This window comes from Perognathus longimembris, chromosome 16, assembly GCF_023159225.1.
Source record: "Perognathus longimembris pacificus isolate PPM17 chromosome 16, ASM2315922v1, whole genome shotgun sequence".
In the NCBI taxonomy this organism is placed as follows: domain Eukaryota; kingdom Metazoa; phylum Chordata; class Mammalia; order Rodentia; family Heteromyidae; genus Perognathus; species Perognathus longimembris.
Genome location: NC_063176.1, coordinates 5126393 through 5143311, shown reverse-complemented (window position 1 = coordinate 5143311; position 16919 = coordinate 5126393). Strand labels below are relative to the sequence as shown.

Genomic DNA, 16919 nt, shown 5'->3' with positions numbered 1-16919 from the left:
AATAATGAGAAGTTGCAGAAAAAATTGCATATTGTTTATTCTGATTAGCAAGTTGTATTATTGAGAACTTTTAGGAGTTTGGATATAAGCAGTATGGTATTACTTGCATGGTATATTCTATTCATATATTGAAACAAAATCCATATCTATGAGGACAAATTCCTACTGTGTATGTGTATTTGAGACCATTTTCTTGCCTCACTGTCACACACAGAAGAGAATGGGACAAGGCAACAAGCATCACGTCTAGTCAATGTACCTCAGGGTCTGTCATTTTGCTTTCTCTCACCACCAAAGAAGACAAGACATACATAGTAGAGAAATTAGCACTGACACAAAGACTAGAAAGAAAAGAGGCAGATAAGTTTTCCTGAGAAATTCTGCAACTCACTATAAAACTGAAATATGTATTAATTTGGTGGCATAAATGAGCTTGTCAGCAAAAGATTTTTTAATACAGTCCAAGACACCTTGTGGTTAACATCTTTTCAATGATTTCCCTAACTGAATCTGAAAATTAGCAGAAAACATTCCCTTAATCAACTGAAACTCTATTTCCTCATATGATTACTGTCAATATGGAAAGGTGTAAAAGGAAAAAGTATGTACTCTGCTTCACACTCTTACTCAAACTTTGTCTAAAATGAACAAATGTTCATAGTTATAAAATTACATGTATTTAGATTTACAACATTAAATGTGCATAAGAAGTGATATGTCAGTTAAATATGGCCAGGGAATTATAACATATAGTACGAATATAACTTTTGAGCTCTAATTGGCAGAGGACGTCTATCCTAGAGACCCGTTTTGGACATGATCCAGTCTCGATAGTATGTCACTCGAGTGTAGACACCAGGCTTGTTTGGAAGTGCACATTCATCTCCCCAGCTTACGATACCAACAAGGAACCAGGTGCCCTTATCATCTGCACTGACCAACGGCCCACCAGAATCACCCTAGAGGGAAAAAGAATAATGAACAATCATGATAATTGAAAGCTAAAGACTGGATAGTTATTCATATTAACTACAAAGAAGCAAAGCAGGCAAAACCCCTCTAGATATGTTAATACTTCATTGATACTCATCTAGAACTATCTTCATGTCCTATGAACATATACTTAAATTCAGTATAAGTTTTTGTATATAATAATATAGTGAGGAAAAGCAGACATGAAAATCTTTAACCAAAATATCCATTCAACAGAGCCATTGACAATATTGCTTAAACAATCCTCATGTAGATGTGTGGAAAAGGGAGACTTGTATTTCTCTAGTACCAATGCTACATTCTTTTCATCCTTCTTTTATGAACATTGCTGTAATTTTGTGAATTGTATAATTTGGCTACATGGGGTTCTTATGTGATCATTTTGATTTTTTTTTGTCGGTAATAGACAAGATCAGAATCTAAGAAAGAAAAAAGCATAGGGAGATAGGTTCATAAAAACATAATAAAGGTTTGACACTCTATAATAAAAGATTCACATAGTGTATTAAGGACCTACCTATAAGGAATGAATCTAGAAGTAAACAAGATTTCTTCTAGCTTTTGTCAGTCACTTACATAAGAAAGCAAATAAAGCAAATAAATAGCTGTATTTCTAAAAATATTTAGGTAGATGAAGCCATTGGGAGTACTAAAGAGTGTTTAAAATAACAAAACATAGGTGTCAGCCTGTGTAAGGTAAGGCGTGTGAGTCTGAGGGCGATGAGCTGAGAGGACTGAGGAGTCAAGCTTTTCCTGATACCAAAGAATGGTTTAGATAATCAGAAGGAATGAAATCTATAACTAGAGATGATTATGTATTATAAATTATTTGTTTCCATGTCTGCTAGCTCTAGACAGCAAGAATATGCTCTATTCATTTTAACTTCTCAACATACAGCCCAGGGTCTGGCACATAGAAGTCAATATGGTCATTAAATGTAACAATGAGCGAATAAAATAAGCTTCTGGGTTTACCACTAATTCTGCCTTCACGAGTAACTGTAGGTGTAATTTTGTTAACTCCAGTGCTATGGCTAATTACAAGTACATAATGCAGCGTGCCGAAGATGGTTTGCCGCCATCACACATGCCGCACAAGATTGTCGCTTCTAGAATAAATTCATATTTATAAATAGCTTAAAAGAGTGCTCGGTACACAGGAATGCCATGTAACGTATGTTAGATAAAGAAAATGCTTAGAATGCTGGAGCCAGACTGTGAATGTTCCATGATTGCGTAGTTTGGTATTAGCATTCGCTGTGTGTGTCTCAGTGAAAGAGAAGGTCATGACATTCTCCTTTGTCTCTCCATTGCTTACTCCAGGGGCCTTCCTGACACACCCGCAGATTCTTGTATCAGGAAGGATGATTTCACATTTCAGTACTTTAATGAAACGAATATTGACCATATAGTTTAAATTAGATGCTGGGACCAAAAAGCACAATCAATCTTGCTGGGACCAAAAAGCACAATCAATCTTTATTTAAAAAATTGGAGAAAAACAAACTGCTTAATTGTACATGTAAAAGTTAAGAAAGTCTATTGAACACAGGCGAGGCCGATTTACCTGGCAGGCATCTACATGTCCTCGTAGAAACCCAGCACACAGCATTCCAGGGGTGACGACTCCACCGTATACCTTTCCGCTGTTGCAGGTCTTATTATCTATAATCTTCACTGATGCTTTTTGGAGTATATTAGGAATTTTTCCTAAAACCAAAAAAATACATCACATTATTATTTTTACTAACATTCAATATTAATTTTTCTGGATAGGTTATTAATATCTGAACCTAGCACTTGCAATTTCCAAGTCAGTATATAATGGGTTTCTTAAGTAAACTTACATTTTCTCCTTACATTGCAACAAAGAAGCAAATAATGCTTATGGACACCAAAAGCTATAGCTAAACAGTATCATACTTAGTAATACTACATATATATAGCCTAATATAATGGGCTTTTAACTTTGTTGAGAATTTTATACTTATTAAATGTATTCCTTAGAAAGCAAAATAAGAAGCTTGTAACCCAGAAACACGTTTCGTGATGGTTTTCAGTTTTATAGCTAAATTTGTCACTGTAATTCTCCAACTTGGAATTAAATATTTTCAAAATTATCTTATGAACATAAGTAGCCACTAAATCTTTACATTATTAAAGTTATGGTGCACACACACATACACACACACACTCATATAGAAGCTTTGCTTAATTAAGTATTCCATCCTAATCAGGAGTTTCTTGTTTTTTTATTTTTATTTTTTTATTTATCAAAAATGCTTTATCCAACTTGTATCATGGGTTCACATCTGTTATCTTATCTAGTCTGTTCAGAAAAGTCCATAAAACTCCATCTCCAATTAACTAACAAAAAACTAGATTAGAGGTACAGTTCAATTGGTAGACTACCTATTGGTTCTGAGGCCCTGAGTTCAAGCCAGAAAGACAGGAAGGAAGGAAGGAAAGAAAAAAGGAACAAAGAAAGAAGCAAGCAAGCCAAAAGGTTTGAATCTCCCAATTCCCACTGCTTGGCATAAAGCATAATTTACTTAGCTCTTGTATTTTGTGATTTTTTTTTCTGTTTCTTTTGCAAAAAAATGAAAGACTTTTTTCTTGCTAAGAAAATAGGCAGGGATATTTGCTCATTTGTTTTACCCTTTAACACAAAAACCCATACCACCTGGATTAGTCCTGGGAACAGAAATGCTACTCAAAATAAATATTAACTGAATGAATGAATTAGCAGAAAAATGAAGTGGAGAAAAAGGAACTATGTCAACAACAAATATTTGTAGACACTCCCATTGTTAGGGAAATTATGGTAAGCAGCTCCTGGAAACTTTAGTTTCTGCATTAATGATCATAAGGATGATTTTCAGCCAATTGTATATTATTCTCTTTAAAATGATTCAGAAAATTCTCCTTCCTTCCTTCCTTCCTTCCTTCCTTCCTTCCTTCCTTCCTTCCTTCCTTCCTTCCTTCCTTCCTTCCTCTTCCCTCTTCCTTCCTTCTCTCTCTCCCTCTGCCTCTCCCTCTCCTTCTTTCTTTTTTCTTCTTCTTTTGATGCCAGTCCCTAGGGCTTGAACTCATGGCCTTGGCACTGTCTCTGAACATTTGTGCTCATGGCTAGTGCTCTGCTGCTTGAGGCAAAGCTCTACTTCTGGCCTTCAAGTGGCTTTTGGAGATAGGAGTTCACAGACTTTCCTGCCCAGGCTGGCTTCACGTGGCACTCCTCAAATCTAAGGCTAAGCTAAGATGCAGGCATGACCCACCAGTTGCAGCAATTCAAGTTACACACAAAAGCGTTCTGTAATGGAGGATGGTTCAGAACTCACCATCAGTCCTTAGTGTTCCCCAGCCAGTGACCACCACATCTGAACTGGGTGGGAAGGTATGATTAGTTTCTGGGAGACATGCCCTTCGGATGTTACTTGTGTATAATACTGGTGAAGCCAGATGCACGACAGCGATGTCATTATCATGTGCAGGGTAATGGTAGTTTTCATGAATTATAATATTCTTGACAGCTCTTTGTGTCTTTGGATCACTCAAAAGAAGCCCAAAAGTAACATTCCATTCTTTAGGATCGTTGGCCCTAAAAAGAATACATGTGCTTATTAAAAGTCCTTTATTTGGGGTTATAGAAATTAATTTCTAAACATCTAAAAACAGTTATATTTGAATAGCACTTGTAAGTACTCATTATAAAGCTACGTGTAACAGAAAATATGAAAATGAAGAAATTTTAATTCAATAAGCTCTTCTGAGAAAGATCTGGTGGAAAGTATATTTTATTTCTTGATTTCAACAGAAAATACTAAAAGGGATTCGTAAAGTTTCATATGACAAACATAAAATAGATTAAATAAGAATCAAACAAAGATAGACTTAGGAAATTTTAAAGAAACAGCCCTATTTGTTTGTTGTAATCATTGAAAATAATGAGGAAAATACTTTGGAATATATTATTTATCACTTAAAGACTTTTACATGAAGTACTGAAAAATAGTGATGTTAGAAAAAAACTTCAAACTTTCTAGTAATGTGATATAATCCAGTAAGATACTGGAGAGAACAAAACAATGGATTTAATGTAAAAATGATCAGAAATTATTAAAAATTATTTAAAGCATAAAGGGGCAAACATTTGGTGTGAAAATAAATTCTTTAAAAACATTATCACTTCAGCTAGATATGGTGACATCTGCCAGCAGCAATCTTAGTACCCAGGAGACAAGAACAGGATGTCTTGAGTTCCAAGTCAGCCTGGAATGTGTAGGGAATTCAAGGTCACCATTCATTTTTGAGACCTTGTCTCAAAAAAATGATGTGTGTGTGAAGAGATTGCGTTAAATGATCACAAATCATCATCTTCAATAGGGCTGAACATATGTGGTAGCTGCAAAATGGATTCAATTACTTTTGTTTGAATAAATAAAAACAAACTGTAACAATGGCAGAAAGAAATAGAAGACCTGTGTTTAATTTGAGATTTAAAGTCTTTAAATAAAGATGATGCTAAGTGAAATGAACTCCAAGTTATGGAAATAAGTGGTTAAGTTGTTGTTATTTTCAATGTATGATCTGAAATTATACCACATTCTTTTGTCCTTCCCCCCCCTCAGGGTTTTACCCCTGATGTCAGTGTAACTGATTTTCAGTACCCTGGGTATTATATGTATGTTTATTGAAACTAGGGAAGGGAAGATGAACATCAAAATGGAGAGCAAAGGGTAAAAGGTGAACCAATGCAACAGCAATACTTACAAAACTGTTTGCGGTAATCGACTGTACAACTCATGGGGTGGGACTTAGGGAGTGGGGAAGGAGGGAGAAAAATGAGGGAGGAGGTAACAAGATGGATAAGAAATGCACTCGCTGCCTTACGTATGAAACTGTAGCCCCTCTGTACATCACTCTGACAATAAATTTTAAAAAATAGCATTCAAGTAAATGACTCTAACCTAATAGTCCTCAATTAGGCCATTTTTGTCCACTACATTTGTCAAAAAAAATTTGGTTGTCCATATGCAGAGAGGTTCATGGTGAGTGAGGGCAGGAATATGTCAAATATTTCACCATGCACAGGACAGCTTTCCAGAACAAAGAATTCCTTATCTGGTCCAGTAGGACCACTGCTCTAGGCTAACTATATGGGCTATTTTGCTTATTAATCATTAAGTAAATTTGAGGGTAAATGAGACCATATTCGGCACTAGGAGACATAGTTACATAGCCATATTGATAGAAAATATTAGCTTGAGTACTTGAGTGTCTTTGAGAGCTTACTTTATGAAACAATGAGCAGCCGTGACAAGCCAGTGGTTGCTAATGAGAGTCGCTCCGCACCGGTGGACGTTATTTTGCTGAAGACTAGCTTGCCAGGGCCATTCTCCTTCTTCTGCATCCTGCCCCCCTGCTATTTTATTGCCAGAAGGAGTTATCGTGCGCTGTCCACAACCTGTTCAAAATAGAGCTCATTGGTATTAATGTTTCTTTGCAGGCATATTAATACAGTAAGCAGAGAGCCATGTAATTCAGTATGGGTCATTATAAACTATGAACTGAGGAAAAAAAATCTCAAAGTCTTAGAGAAGTTAGGAGAGATTCATCGTTGAAATGAGATTCCCTGAGAGTTCATTCAAAATGTATTGCCATTTTACTCACATGTACTCTATGTGTCTTTTCTCACGATAAGGTGATTTAAGGGATAGGAGAATTGTAAGCTAGTATGTTAGAAGATGATAACTGGGTGACGCTGAGTTACCCAAGGAAATATATATATGTATATATATATATATATATATTAATTTAGTGGCATTTGTAAAGCAATGAACGGCATGAGAATATTGAAGTGAAAGAGTGAGTGAACATGAAAGTGAATGAGAATTCTAAACAGTACAAAGAAATGGGGTCCACTCCTGTCGCAATCTGGATGAAAGAAATGCCACATGACAAATGATTTCCAAAGTTATGTGATTCTGTAAGTCTGATTGTGTGCTTTATATCTGGATCCAGAAAGTGTGCTGGACTTTAAAGTCTGTACTAACTATACAAAATCATTCTTATTTTCTTCATCAGCTTGATTCTCTCTTTTTTCCTTTGACTCACTCCCTTGACTGCCTTTACTTACTTCAGATGAAAGAACTGACTTTGTCTGCCTTTTCATTAGTAACTAGTTTCAAAGAGCAGATTCCCTGTCTTCAGAACCTACAACATACTACACATGGTTCATTCAGAGAGAGCTTTGTACATCATCCCTCCAGGAAATACTTGGCAATGTTGGAGACATTTTTGTCAAATTTAGGGCAGAGGTATGGGGAAGGTTACTGTTATCCAGTAAGAAAGCTCAGAGATGCTGCTAAATGCACAAGCTGCAGAAACAAAGCTCTTCTAGCTTCTACTTTAATAGTGTTAAGAATGAGGCACCCTGGGTTAGAAAAAGGAGCTTGTGCCAGAAGTGCGAATGTATAAATAAATGACAAAATGAGCTGGTAAGTGGCTTCACATTTCACAGAAGAGCTATTTACATGTAACTAGATACACTTTGTGGTATTCTTTCCTGAAGGCAGAGAAGCATTAGAAACACGGAGGAGTCACACAGACTTTAAAAAAGCTTGAAACTGGCTCTTTAAGGTCCCAAGGTTTATTCATTGTTTTACATTTGATGTTATTTTCTAGTTACCCAAATCTCTGGATGTTAAAGCTGAATGATGGCCTTTGTAGCTACTATTGCTGATGAGCGCTTTCCCTATGACTCATTGAATGTAACTTCCTTTTCTTTTTTTCCCTCCCTTACCGTGGATAAAACAATCCACAACCTAGAAGGTTCCTCCCTGTCCTCCCTTCTGCCCAGGCAACTCCTATAGGAAGTTGGCTTTGACCCAACTTCCTCCAGAGCAATGCAAAAACAATGCTGCTTCTCTCTGGGATAGAAATTTCCCCTAGGCAACTCGAGTTCACTGTTTCAGCACCTACTCATAATTCTCATTTAATTTCTACCCATGTGTTAGCTTCTTTTCTAAGTTTTCATTTACTCATGATGGTAGTGTCGGTGAAGCTTTCAGTCACCCATCCCTGTAGTATTTTCTCGTCATTACCTCTGTGGAAGTCCTATATATCACCCTGTAGTTTACTTACGCCAAAAGAAATCATGGGGTAAATTTCAATAGTTTAAAAATTATAATGTAGGTTGACATTTTTCAGGAACATAAGACCAGATCTATAGAACTCATACTGCCTTTCTGCGTTTCTAATTTATCTCAACTCCATTTTCATGTACTTGATTGTGCCAAACAGAAACTCTATTTTTTTTCTATTGGCTATTTTGCTTATTTAAAAAAATTGATTTATTTATTGTCAAAGTGATGTACAGAGGGGTTACAGTTTCATATGTAAGGCAGTGAGTACATTTCTTTTTTTTTTGTGAGTACATTTCTTATGAAACTTGTTACCTCCTCTTAGATTGTGCGAAAGCCTTCACAATTCAAAAGTCCTTTAAACAAATTAACAGTCATGTTAAAACCATAAACATTAGTTTCCATACCCCGTGAATGGTCTATCTGCTGCTTGTGGCTAGTAGACACTATTTTTTTTTAACCTTATTTTTTTTCTTGCCTAACATTGATCTTCTTGTCTCCTTGCTTTTGTTGTTGCTATTGTTGTTGTTGTGGTGGTGGTGGTGGTATTGGGGATTGAATTTAGGGCTCTGCCCTTGCTAGGCAGGTACTCTCCCTTGTCCCCTATTTCACACTAATACTTTCAAGGGATGGTCTCACTAGATGCAAGCTCTAGTCTGGCCTGGGATTCTCCTTCTTGTGCGTCCTGTGTTACTGGGATGACAGGTGTGTGCCACTGCATTAGCAAGTGTGAGCCACAGAACCCAGCCATTGGCCTTTCAAACTGGCCCAAGCTGGCCTTACACAAAAATCCTGTGAGCTCAGCTGCTACATTAGCTAGGAGATCAGGCTTGAGCTACCACTCCTGGCTCCTTGGTTTATATATAACGTATTATCCTTGCTTTATATATAAAGTATTATTACAATCAACCACAGGCCAGGTCACTCCAAATCCCTGGTATAAAGGGTTGTTCAGGTTGACGAAATGTACCATTTGATGATTTCTTTCTCATCCCTGACCTTATACTTGTCTTAAATATCTCCTATGATCTTGCCAAATTGGTAATTATTGTGGCTTTACAAGTATTAGATATTCTTTGGAATAATTCACATGCAAATAGCATTAAATTGCTTGAGGATTGGTTCAGTCAAAATCTATGACAGAGAAAAATAATGTAAAACAGCTTTTTGTTTAAGTTTTGCCCAAGTGTCTTGACATAATTATTCTGTGATCCAAGTTGAGTAAGAATGATTGCGGTCACAAACTCCTATACCACTGGCTCTATTCCCAGTAATTCTAGGGAATCCCACTTTCTAGGACAGGTAGTACAACAGTCAGCACAATACCTTGCCTAGAAAGGAAGATGCTTTTGCATTAAGGACGGCTTTCTTCTCTGCTCTTTTCAGATCTCTGCTAGGATTATCATTTCACTGAGTTTCTAGGCCCCTATTATTCATAAGCAAAGGAGAAAACATAAATGACTGCTACCATGTGCTTTCTATATGCTCTACTTTCACAGCAATTTGGAAGTTAGGCTTTGGGAAGTTAAATAACTTATGTAAATTTATTCAGTTAGTGTGTGATAGATCTCACACATTGAGTGAATCAAATGCACTTGCAGCGGATCTTACTGTTTGAGTTTTATACTAGCACTGCCTGCATTTAGGTCTTCTCTACTATCATTCTTATCAGAGAAGTTTAGGTCAATTGAGGTAGCATCATACAAGTTTCTCAAACTAGTCTTTTATAAACATCACACAGAGTAACAAGTGGAAGTCTTTTTTTTTTTGGTATTCGAGGAAAATAAATTTCTTTGTTGGTGAACTTACATGTATGGAGAAGATTTTCTGCTATCGGCATTGCAATGTCTGAAAGTCAAGAGAAAGGAAAATGAAAATAGTTACATTTTAGGAATGGGTTGCCTTAATATTAACAACAATTGTTTTGTTACTACAGATGTTCTAAAGCCAGAATATTTTTATTTTATCTTGGGTATATCATTTGTACATTCATAAGTTTGTGCAGAAAGTAATAAAATGGTTGACCTCATTCTTCTATTTCTTAGAAGATATTGTCAGTTATTTGAAAAAGCAGCCTGATTCTCAAAAGTAACTGGAATATATGAGAAATGGTGACCTTCTTTTATACCCACAGTTGTACCTTATGAAATTATGCTAGTAAGAAGTTATAATAGTTAGTGCATGCATGTGAGTGTGTGTGTGTGTGTGTGTGTGTGTGTGTAAGTGCATCTTAGTAAATTTTAGTTCTATCAATACTATTTGCGGGTTAGGTTTCAATTATTTGGAGCAGTCAGTTAACCCTGCCCTCCTATTTCTCATTCATTTGGGGTTAAAAAGTACATAATTCAGCAGTGAGGCAGACTTGAACATTGCCTACTCTTTCTTGGATAGATATATCACTTTAGGGAATATTACAGAATGAAGTCATTTATACCAGATATATATTATGCCTGTGCTCTTTAAACTTTTTCAGTTCATGTGAAAAGTACATGAAAAGAAGGCAAACAAATGAGTCATACTCTAAGTTTTAGACACACTATAAACTCACTAGCTCTTTCTACTTAAAGAGTGGTGCAAAAAAAAGCATTACTGGATGTTATATGAATTGTAAATTATATATGTCAATGCAGGTTTATTTTTTATTATGCTATTTGACTTCAATAACTCCAGGAAGGAGTATCCAGCTGTAGGTGCCTATTATTTTTACATACTCTTAGATTAGGTTGCACAATAAATCGGGAGACAAAAAATAAATAACCTTCACCAGAAAGTCTACCTGTCTAAACAAAACGACAAGTCATTCAGTAATCAGTTGGGCTTAGAAGGGATGAGTCATACCTACTTGAACAGAAAGTTGGTATAGTTTCATCCTATTTCTCACGGGTTCCTTCCAGAAGCTTTTTGTTTGATTTGATAATTTTAGAGTTTAGAGTGAAAGATTTTATGCTTGGTTCAATATATCAAATTGGAGGATAGAGGCACGGTTCAAATGGTAGAGAGTATGCCTAGCATGCGAGAAGCCTTAGGATCAATACCCAGTACTGCAAAGATAAAAAGTGTGTGTGTGTGTGTTTATACATATATTTGTAGGTGCATATATGTACATATATAGGTGTAGGTATGTATATATAATTAATAAAAATAGAAAATTATACTACGATTTGAAAAATGTTGCCTTGACTGGAAAAATGCTGACTCCTATACTTAAACTCATTATTTAGAACTCTTCTATTCACAGAAGTTACTTATTTTTAAGGTTTTAGTGTGTGACTTGCTAAAGGGAAGAAATGTGTGTGTGACTTCAATTTTCTTTGAGTACTTGTGTCATCCCATAACTCCACAGAGTGAGTGGCTGGCCAGCTATTGCGAGTAAGGAGATGATGAACGCCATTGCCCTTTTGGGCCTAACTCTAGGCTGTCTCTGTGGGCTTTCCTGCCTTTTTAGTCCCTTGGCTCAGACTGGAACACCTGTAGGTTTACCTCTGAATCAAGAAGTCAGTGGTGTAACCCAAGACACATAGTTCCTGCTCTACCACATAAAGGAAGAAGTAGAGCTGAATTAAAGGATAATAAGAACGTGGAATGTGGTGGCACACACCTCTAATTCAACCCTTGGGAGGCTGAGAGATAAAGATGTTTAGTTTGACATGAGTCTGGGCTACATAGTGAAAATATGTCTCAAGAAAATGGGAGTGGGTAATAAGACAAAACAAAAATTGCAGCTCAGCAAATGCACATTGTTTTTCTTCTATAAGTGTATCAAAGAACAGACATGGATATGCCCTCAGTAAATTTAGAGGTTGATAGACTAGAAACACAGCCCAATAGATCATTTAAATTAATTGTGATAAGTGCTATCATAGATTATCTATAACAAATTACACACACACACACACACACACACACACCCCACACACACCCCACACACACCCCAAACAAAAATATTGAGCATAAAGACAAAAGAACTCAAAGAGCTGATAACAAACATTCCTTTGGGAGGGAGGCAAGAACTTTATTTATTCAGAGCAAAGTAGACTTAATTTGGTCTATGAAATATTGGAATGGAAAACAATGCTAAGTGCTATAGGATTTGTAGTGTAGCAGGTCCATGACTAGCGTTAGGAAATAAGAAATGAAACCTCAGGTGCACTTGTAAGAATGAGTACTCCCCTTAATGTAGTTTATAATTTAGTCAATAATCAGTAAACAAGGATATCTGAGAAGGAAAGTGCTAAGGATTGTGGGTTTGCAAGTAGATAATAGATAGATAGATAGATGTAAATAGCACCTTGCTTCTAAATTAACCAATCAGTATAAGGAAGCCAATATAGTTGATAAGATGCCATGCTGGCAACTTTAGATGATTAAATAACTTTCACAGGTTCCCTTCCTGCACAGATCCATCTACCCAATGAACCATGATGATGAGCACTTCATCTGACGAGAAAGGTCAAGAATGTGAACCTTGCCTCAACTTATTTCGTATGGTTTTGGAGGACTGTCAGTAGGCAGGTTGCTCCTAAATAGCTGAAACCCCAGTCAGTTTTATGAAGCACTTTGCTTCTGATAAAGTGTAAAGAGCGAGGGATAGGAAGATTTTTTAAACAATTAAAAGTTAAGGAAAGACCAATGCATCATCTATACTACACAAGCTACACTGAACAATCTCCACTCTTTACAAAATGGTAATACGGCCTTGTAGCAACACTTCTGAGAAAACTCATGTATCTGGGAGAGGACCCTAGACAGTCTGTTTTCCTGGGATCTTCGGTAAGGGACTTAAAATTTGGAAGAAGGCTGGGAATGTGGTGCTCTTTTTTTGTTTTTTACACTATGAGTTTATGGAGATGAGATTCTAAAACGTATGTCTATGGGTACAAATTCTCTACTAATTGGAAGGCTGCTTTATTTCTGTTTTTAACTATACATATGCTTACCTGAAAATTTAAATGAGGAAGCATCTATAAGTAGTGATCCAATTTGTCCTGTTAGCTTCTGACGTAAAATAGTTTCAATTCTGTCCCAAAATTTTGCTGCATTATTTTTACAACAGGACTTAAACTTCAGCACAACATGAATTACCACTTTCCCGTTGGCTCGACTGCAAAATAGAAACAAAATTTTTATAACTGAGCCTGTATTATACTTATTTGGAGGGATAGGACATTTCTAAACAAACAGTAAGGTAGCATTTCAACTTATTGTTAATTATCCCAAGGGAGTAGACAGAATACTTTATAGTAGAATAGTATGATTTAGACTCAGGGGAGCCATGTTTGTATTTTATTTGGCATCGTATTGATATTCTCTGTACATGTTTCCTCATCCTCTGTAAAATGTAGATTAATAATCTTACTTTACTTAGTATTGTAAAAATCAGTATAGATTGAATATCCCTTGTAGGTAGTAGATATAAAATCTCAGTGTGCTTAACAAAAATTGTTAACACAAATGTATCTATGTTTATGACTCCAGTGTGTACTCTGTGTGGAGGGCTAATAGAAAATGCTAAAAATGAAAGAAAAAGCTAGGGGCTGGGAATATAGCCTAGTGGTAAAGTGCTCGCCTCGTATACATGGAACCCTGGGTTTGATTCCTCAGCACCACATATATAGAAAAAGCCGCAAGTGGTGCTGTGGCTCAAGTGGCAGAGTGCTAGCCTTGAGCAAAAAGAAGCTCAAGGACAGTGCTCAGGCCCTGAGTCCAAGCCCCAGGACTCGCAACAAAAACAAAAGAAACAAAAAAAAAAAAAAAAGAAAGAAAAAGCTAAAATGAATTATTTATTATCTTGTTTTTTTTTCTTCTAAAATTGATACATAATTTACAATAATGAGCTAGATGCTGAAAATCAGGACAAGAGCAACAACGTTACGTTGGACTTATTTTCATTCTCATTTTGTCTTAAAGATGCAGATGTATAAACCATAAATTTTACAAGGCAGTAACTTAATGCAATATCTGATTTGTACTACTCTCTATTTCTTTTGAAAAATGTTTATTCACATGATACAAGGGGATTTCTATCATATATGTATATAAAGTTCTTTCATAAATGCATATAAACTACTTTAACAATCTTCACCCTTATTCATTCTTTCAAATAACCCCTCCTGCCCAGCAGAGCTTGTGTTAGTTTCCTGGGATTCATTTGTTTTCATCATATATTAATCGTACACAGAGGCTTCACCCTGGCAATTCTCTTGTGCATATGCCTCCCTTTCTCCTCTGAGGAATGCCTGCACATTTGTACCTCTGAAAATCAGCAACCCAGAACTCTGTGCAACCTAAGATGATCCTGAAAACAACCGAGCCTTCAAACCCCTCGTGAACAAAGACAGAAACTATGGCAGAATTTTCTCAGTGGTTGTAATGCTTTTTAGTATTTCTATTATTTTCTAGGATAGCTTAACTCATTTCTATACCACCTATTTAAAATGTGTATGTATTAGATGCCCTCCTTTGGGGGCTATAAATGTATAAGTACATACTTATTTCTCTTGCATAGTAATTATATGACAACTTATTAAGTATTCATACCCCCCAATTCTGCTTTTATATGTCCCACGAGTGCAGTCCTCATTTCTAGTGTGATATGTAGGAACAATCCTTTGTTTCTTATGGAACCGATGAGGACATATTTTATTACTGTTTGTTGCAAATATTTTGTCAAATCACAAATGTCACTCTGAACTTGTCTCCTGGGTCAAACACAATTTGAAACCAAACTAAATATAGCCATGTGAATTCTTATTCTAATGTCAGTAGGATCGTAGGATCCTTTATTGCTGAAAACGTGTTCTAAAAGCTATTTTACTTTTACCTTTTCTTGACTCACAAAACAATCATTGGTCTTATATGACAAATGTATGTAATTCTCTGCTTACAGGCAGTTTACTTTCCTAAACTTCTGATTTATTTGTTCATTTAACAAATGCACATTAATTTATGCAATATGGTTTAAGTTCCAGATGCCAGAGCTATTTCCGTATTTAAGAACACATGTTCTAGTTTCATCTGTTTGTTTGTTTCTGCTGGTTCTGGGGCTTCAATTCAGGGCCTGCGTGCTGTGCCTGAGTTTTTGTCCTCAAGGGTGGTCGTTATCCCTTTGAGCCACAGCAACATTTCCAGGTTTTTGGTAGTGAGTTGGAAATAAGAGTCTCATGGGCTTTGCTGCTCTGGCTGGCTTTGAACTGCACCCTCAGATCTCAGTCTCCTGAGTAGTTAGGATGACAGGCATGAGCCATTGAAACCCTACCCCTGGGCATTTTTTTTTTTTTAATATTCCAGGAGGAAAGACAGCTTCAGGGAAGATCTCTTTGAAGTAGGAGACTACTGACAATGGAGTTATTCTAAGAACTGGGGAAGGAGCACTTGGAAAAGGAGCAAGTGTAATGACCCTGGCATAGTTCTTCTGGCTATGTTACTTTTTATGTTGTCTTCTTGATTGTAGAGCCTCCAGTTTCTACTTTAAAAAGTGTGTGAGCATTTCATTATCCCTTTGAAGTATGTGTTGATTTGGTTGGTTTTTTTTTTTTTTTTTGGCTAGTCCTGGGGCTTGGACTCAGGGTCTGAGCACTGTCCCTGGCTTCTTTTTGTTCAAGGCTAGCACTCTACCACTTGAGCCACAGCTCCACCTCCATTTTTTTTCTGTTTAATGTGGTGGTGAGGAATCGAACCCAGGGCTTCACGCATGCAAGGCGAGCACTCTACCCTGAGCCACATTCCCAGTCCCAATGTGTTGATGTTTTAAAAACTGTTTGCTATTACAATCTAGGAAATGTCTTTACAGGGGCTTGAAATTCATCTCTTTGAAAAGTATCCATCAAGGAGCTGGCTTTCCTACTATGGAGATGACCTTCCTACCTACATAGTTCTCCAATGTGCGTACAAGCCTAAAATACCCCTGTAAGATAGATTTTTCTTATTGATGACTAATTTGTCAGGACTGAGCCATTCTATCCCAAATGCTCTTGCTTTAGATGTTTTATTCACTTTTGTTTTTTTAAAATTAATTAACTAATTTTATTATCTTTAAATAGTGGTACGGGGAGATTTCAATTCAGCATGTCAGTTTATGAGTACAGTGCATCTTGGTGAATGTGACTCCTTTCATCATTCCGTCCTCTCCATCTACCCCAACCCTGCCCACTTCCGTCAAGTTCCATTTATGGTTCCATTTTCCTACATGTGCATTGAATATCATTATTCTACGCAGGTATGTAACTCTCCATTTATCTGTTCCTATAAGTTTTATTTTTTAAATGGTACTCTAGTTTTAGATTCGCTTTTTTACTCCGTGTCTTCTTTTAGCCATCCCATGAGCACTGTCATCTGCACTTCCTGGAAGTGGCTTCATACATTTCTAACAGAGCTTAAATATTTTCTTCACACTTGAAATGCCAGGAGTTTTAATATTCTCAATTCAATCTTTTAATTCTTGAATTATACAACCAAGTGAAAAAACATTCTATTGAGCAGAAGATAAAGAGGTAAAGGGCAAATCTGTGTCTCGATACATACCTGACTTGAACAACATGGGATGTGACATACTGTCTTCTCAGTCTAGATTCATGAAATGTCTTATTTATCTGTTAAGAACACAGAAGGGGAAAAGAAGAATATAAATTCAAATGCTCTTAAGTGTCAGAGATCAATAAAGATTCTAAAATGCATATCATGAAAAAAGAAGGGAAAATGACAGGTTTTCTTTTCAAGTTCTCATTTCGAAACTTCATATATATATAAGAACAAATAAGATAGAATAACAATAAACAATTATTCACT

At 36.3% G+C, this 16919-nt stretch overlaps 1 protein-coding gene across 1 annotated transcript in view; it reads right to left on the bottom strand.

The window, feature by feature from the left end:
• Nucleotides 1-797: 797 nt before the first annotated feature.
• The window catches only part of LOC125365023 (transmembrane protease serine 11C-like), a 34308-nt gene continuing 18186 nt past the window's right edge, over nt 798-16919 (bottom strand). Inside the window, exons 4-10 of the mRNA XM_048364877.1 lie at nt 16656-16723; nt 13073-13236; nt 9945-9983; nt 6286-6457; nt 4332-4591; nt 2561-2703; nt 798-959 (exon numbers count right to left, since the gene is read on the bottom strand). Coding sequence (XP_048220834.1) covers nt 798-959; nt 2561-2703; nt 4332-4591; nt 6286-6457; nt 9945-9983; nt 13073-13236; nt 16656-16723 — 1008 coding nt within the window. The remainder of the gene's footprint in view (nt 960-2560; nt 2704-4331; nt 4592-6285; nt 6458-9944; nt 9984-13072; nt 13237-16655; nt 16724-16919) is intronic.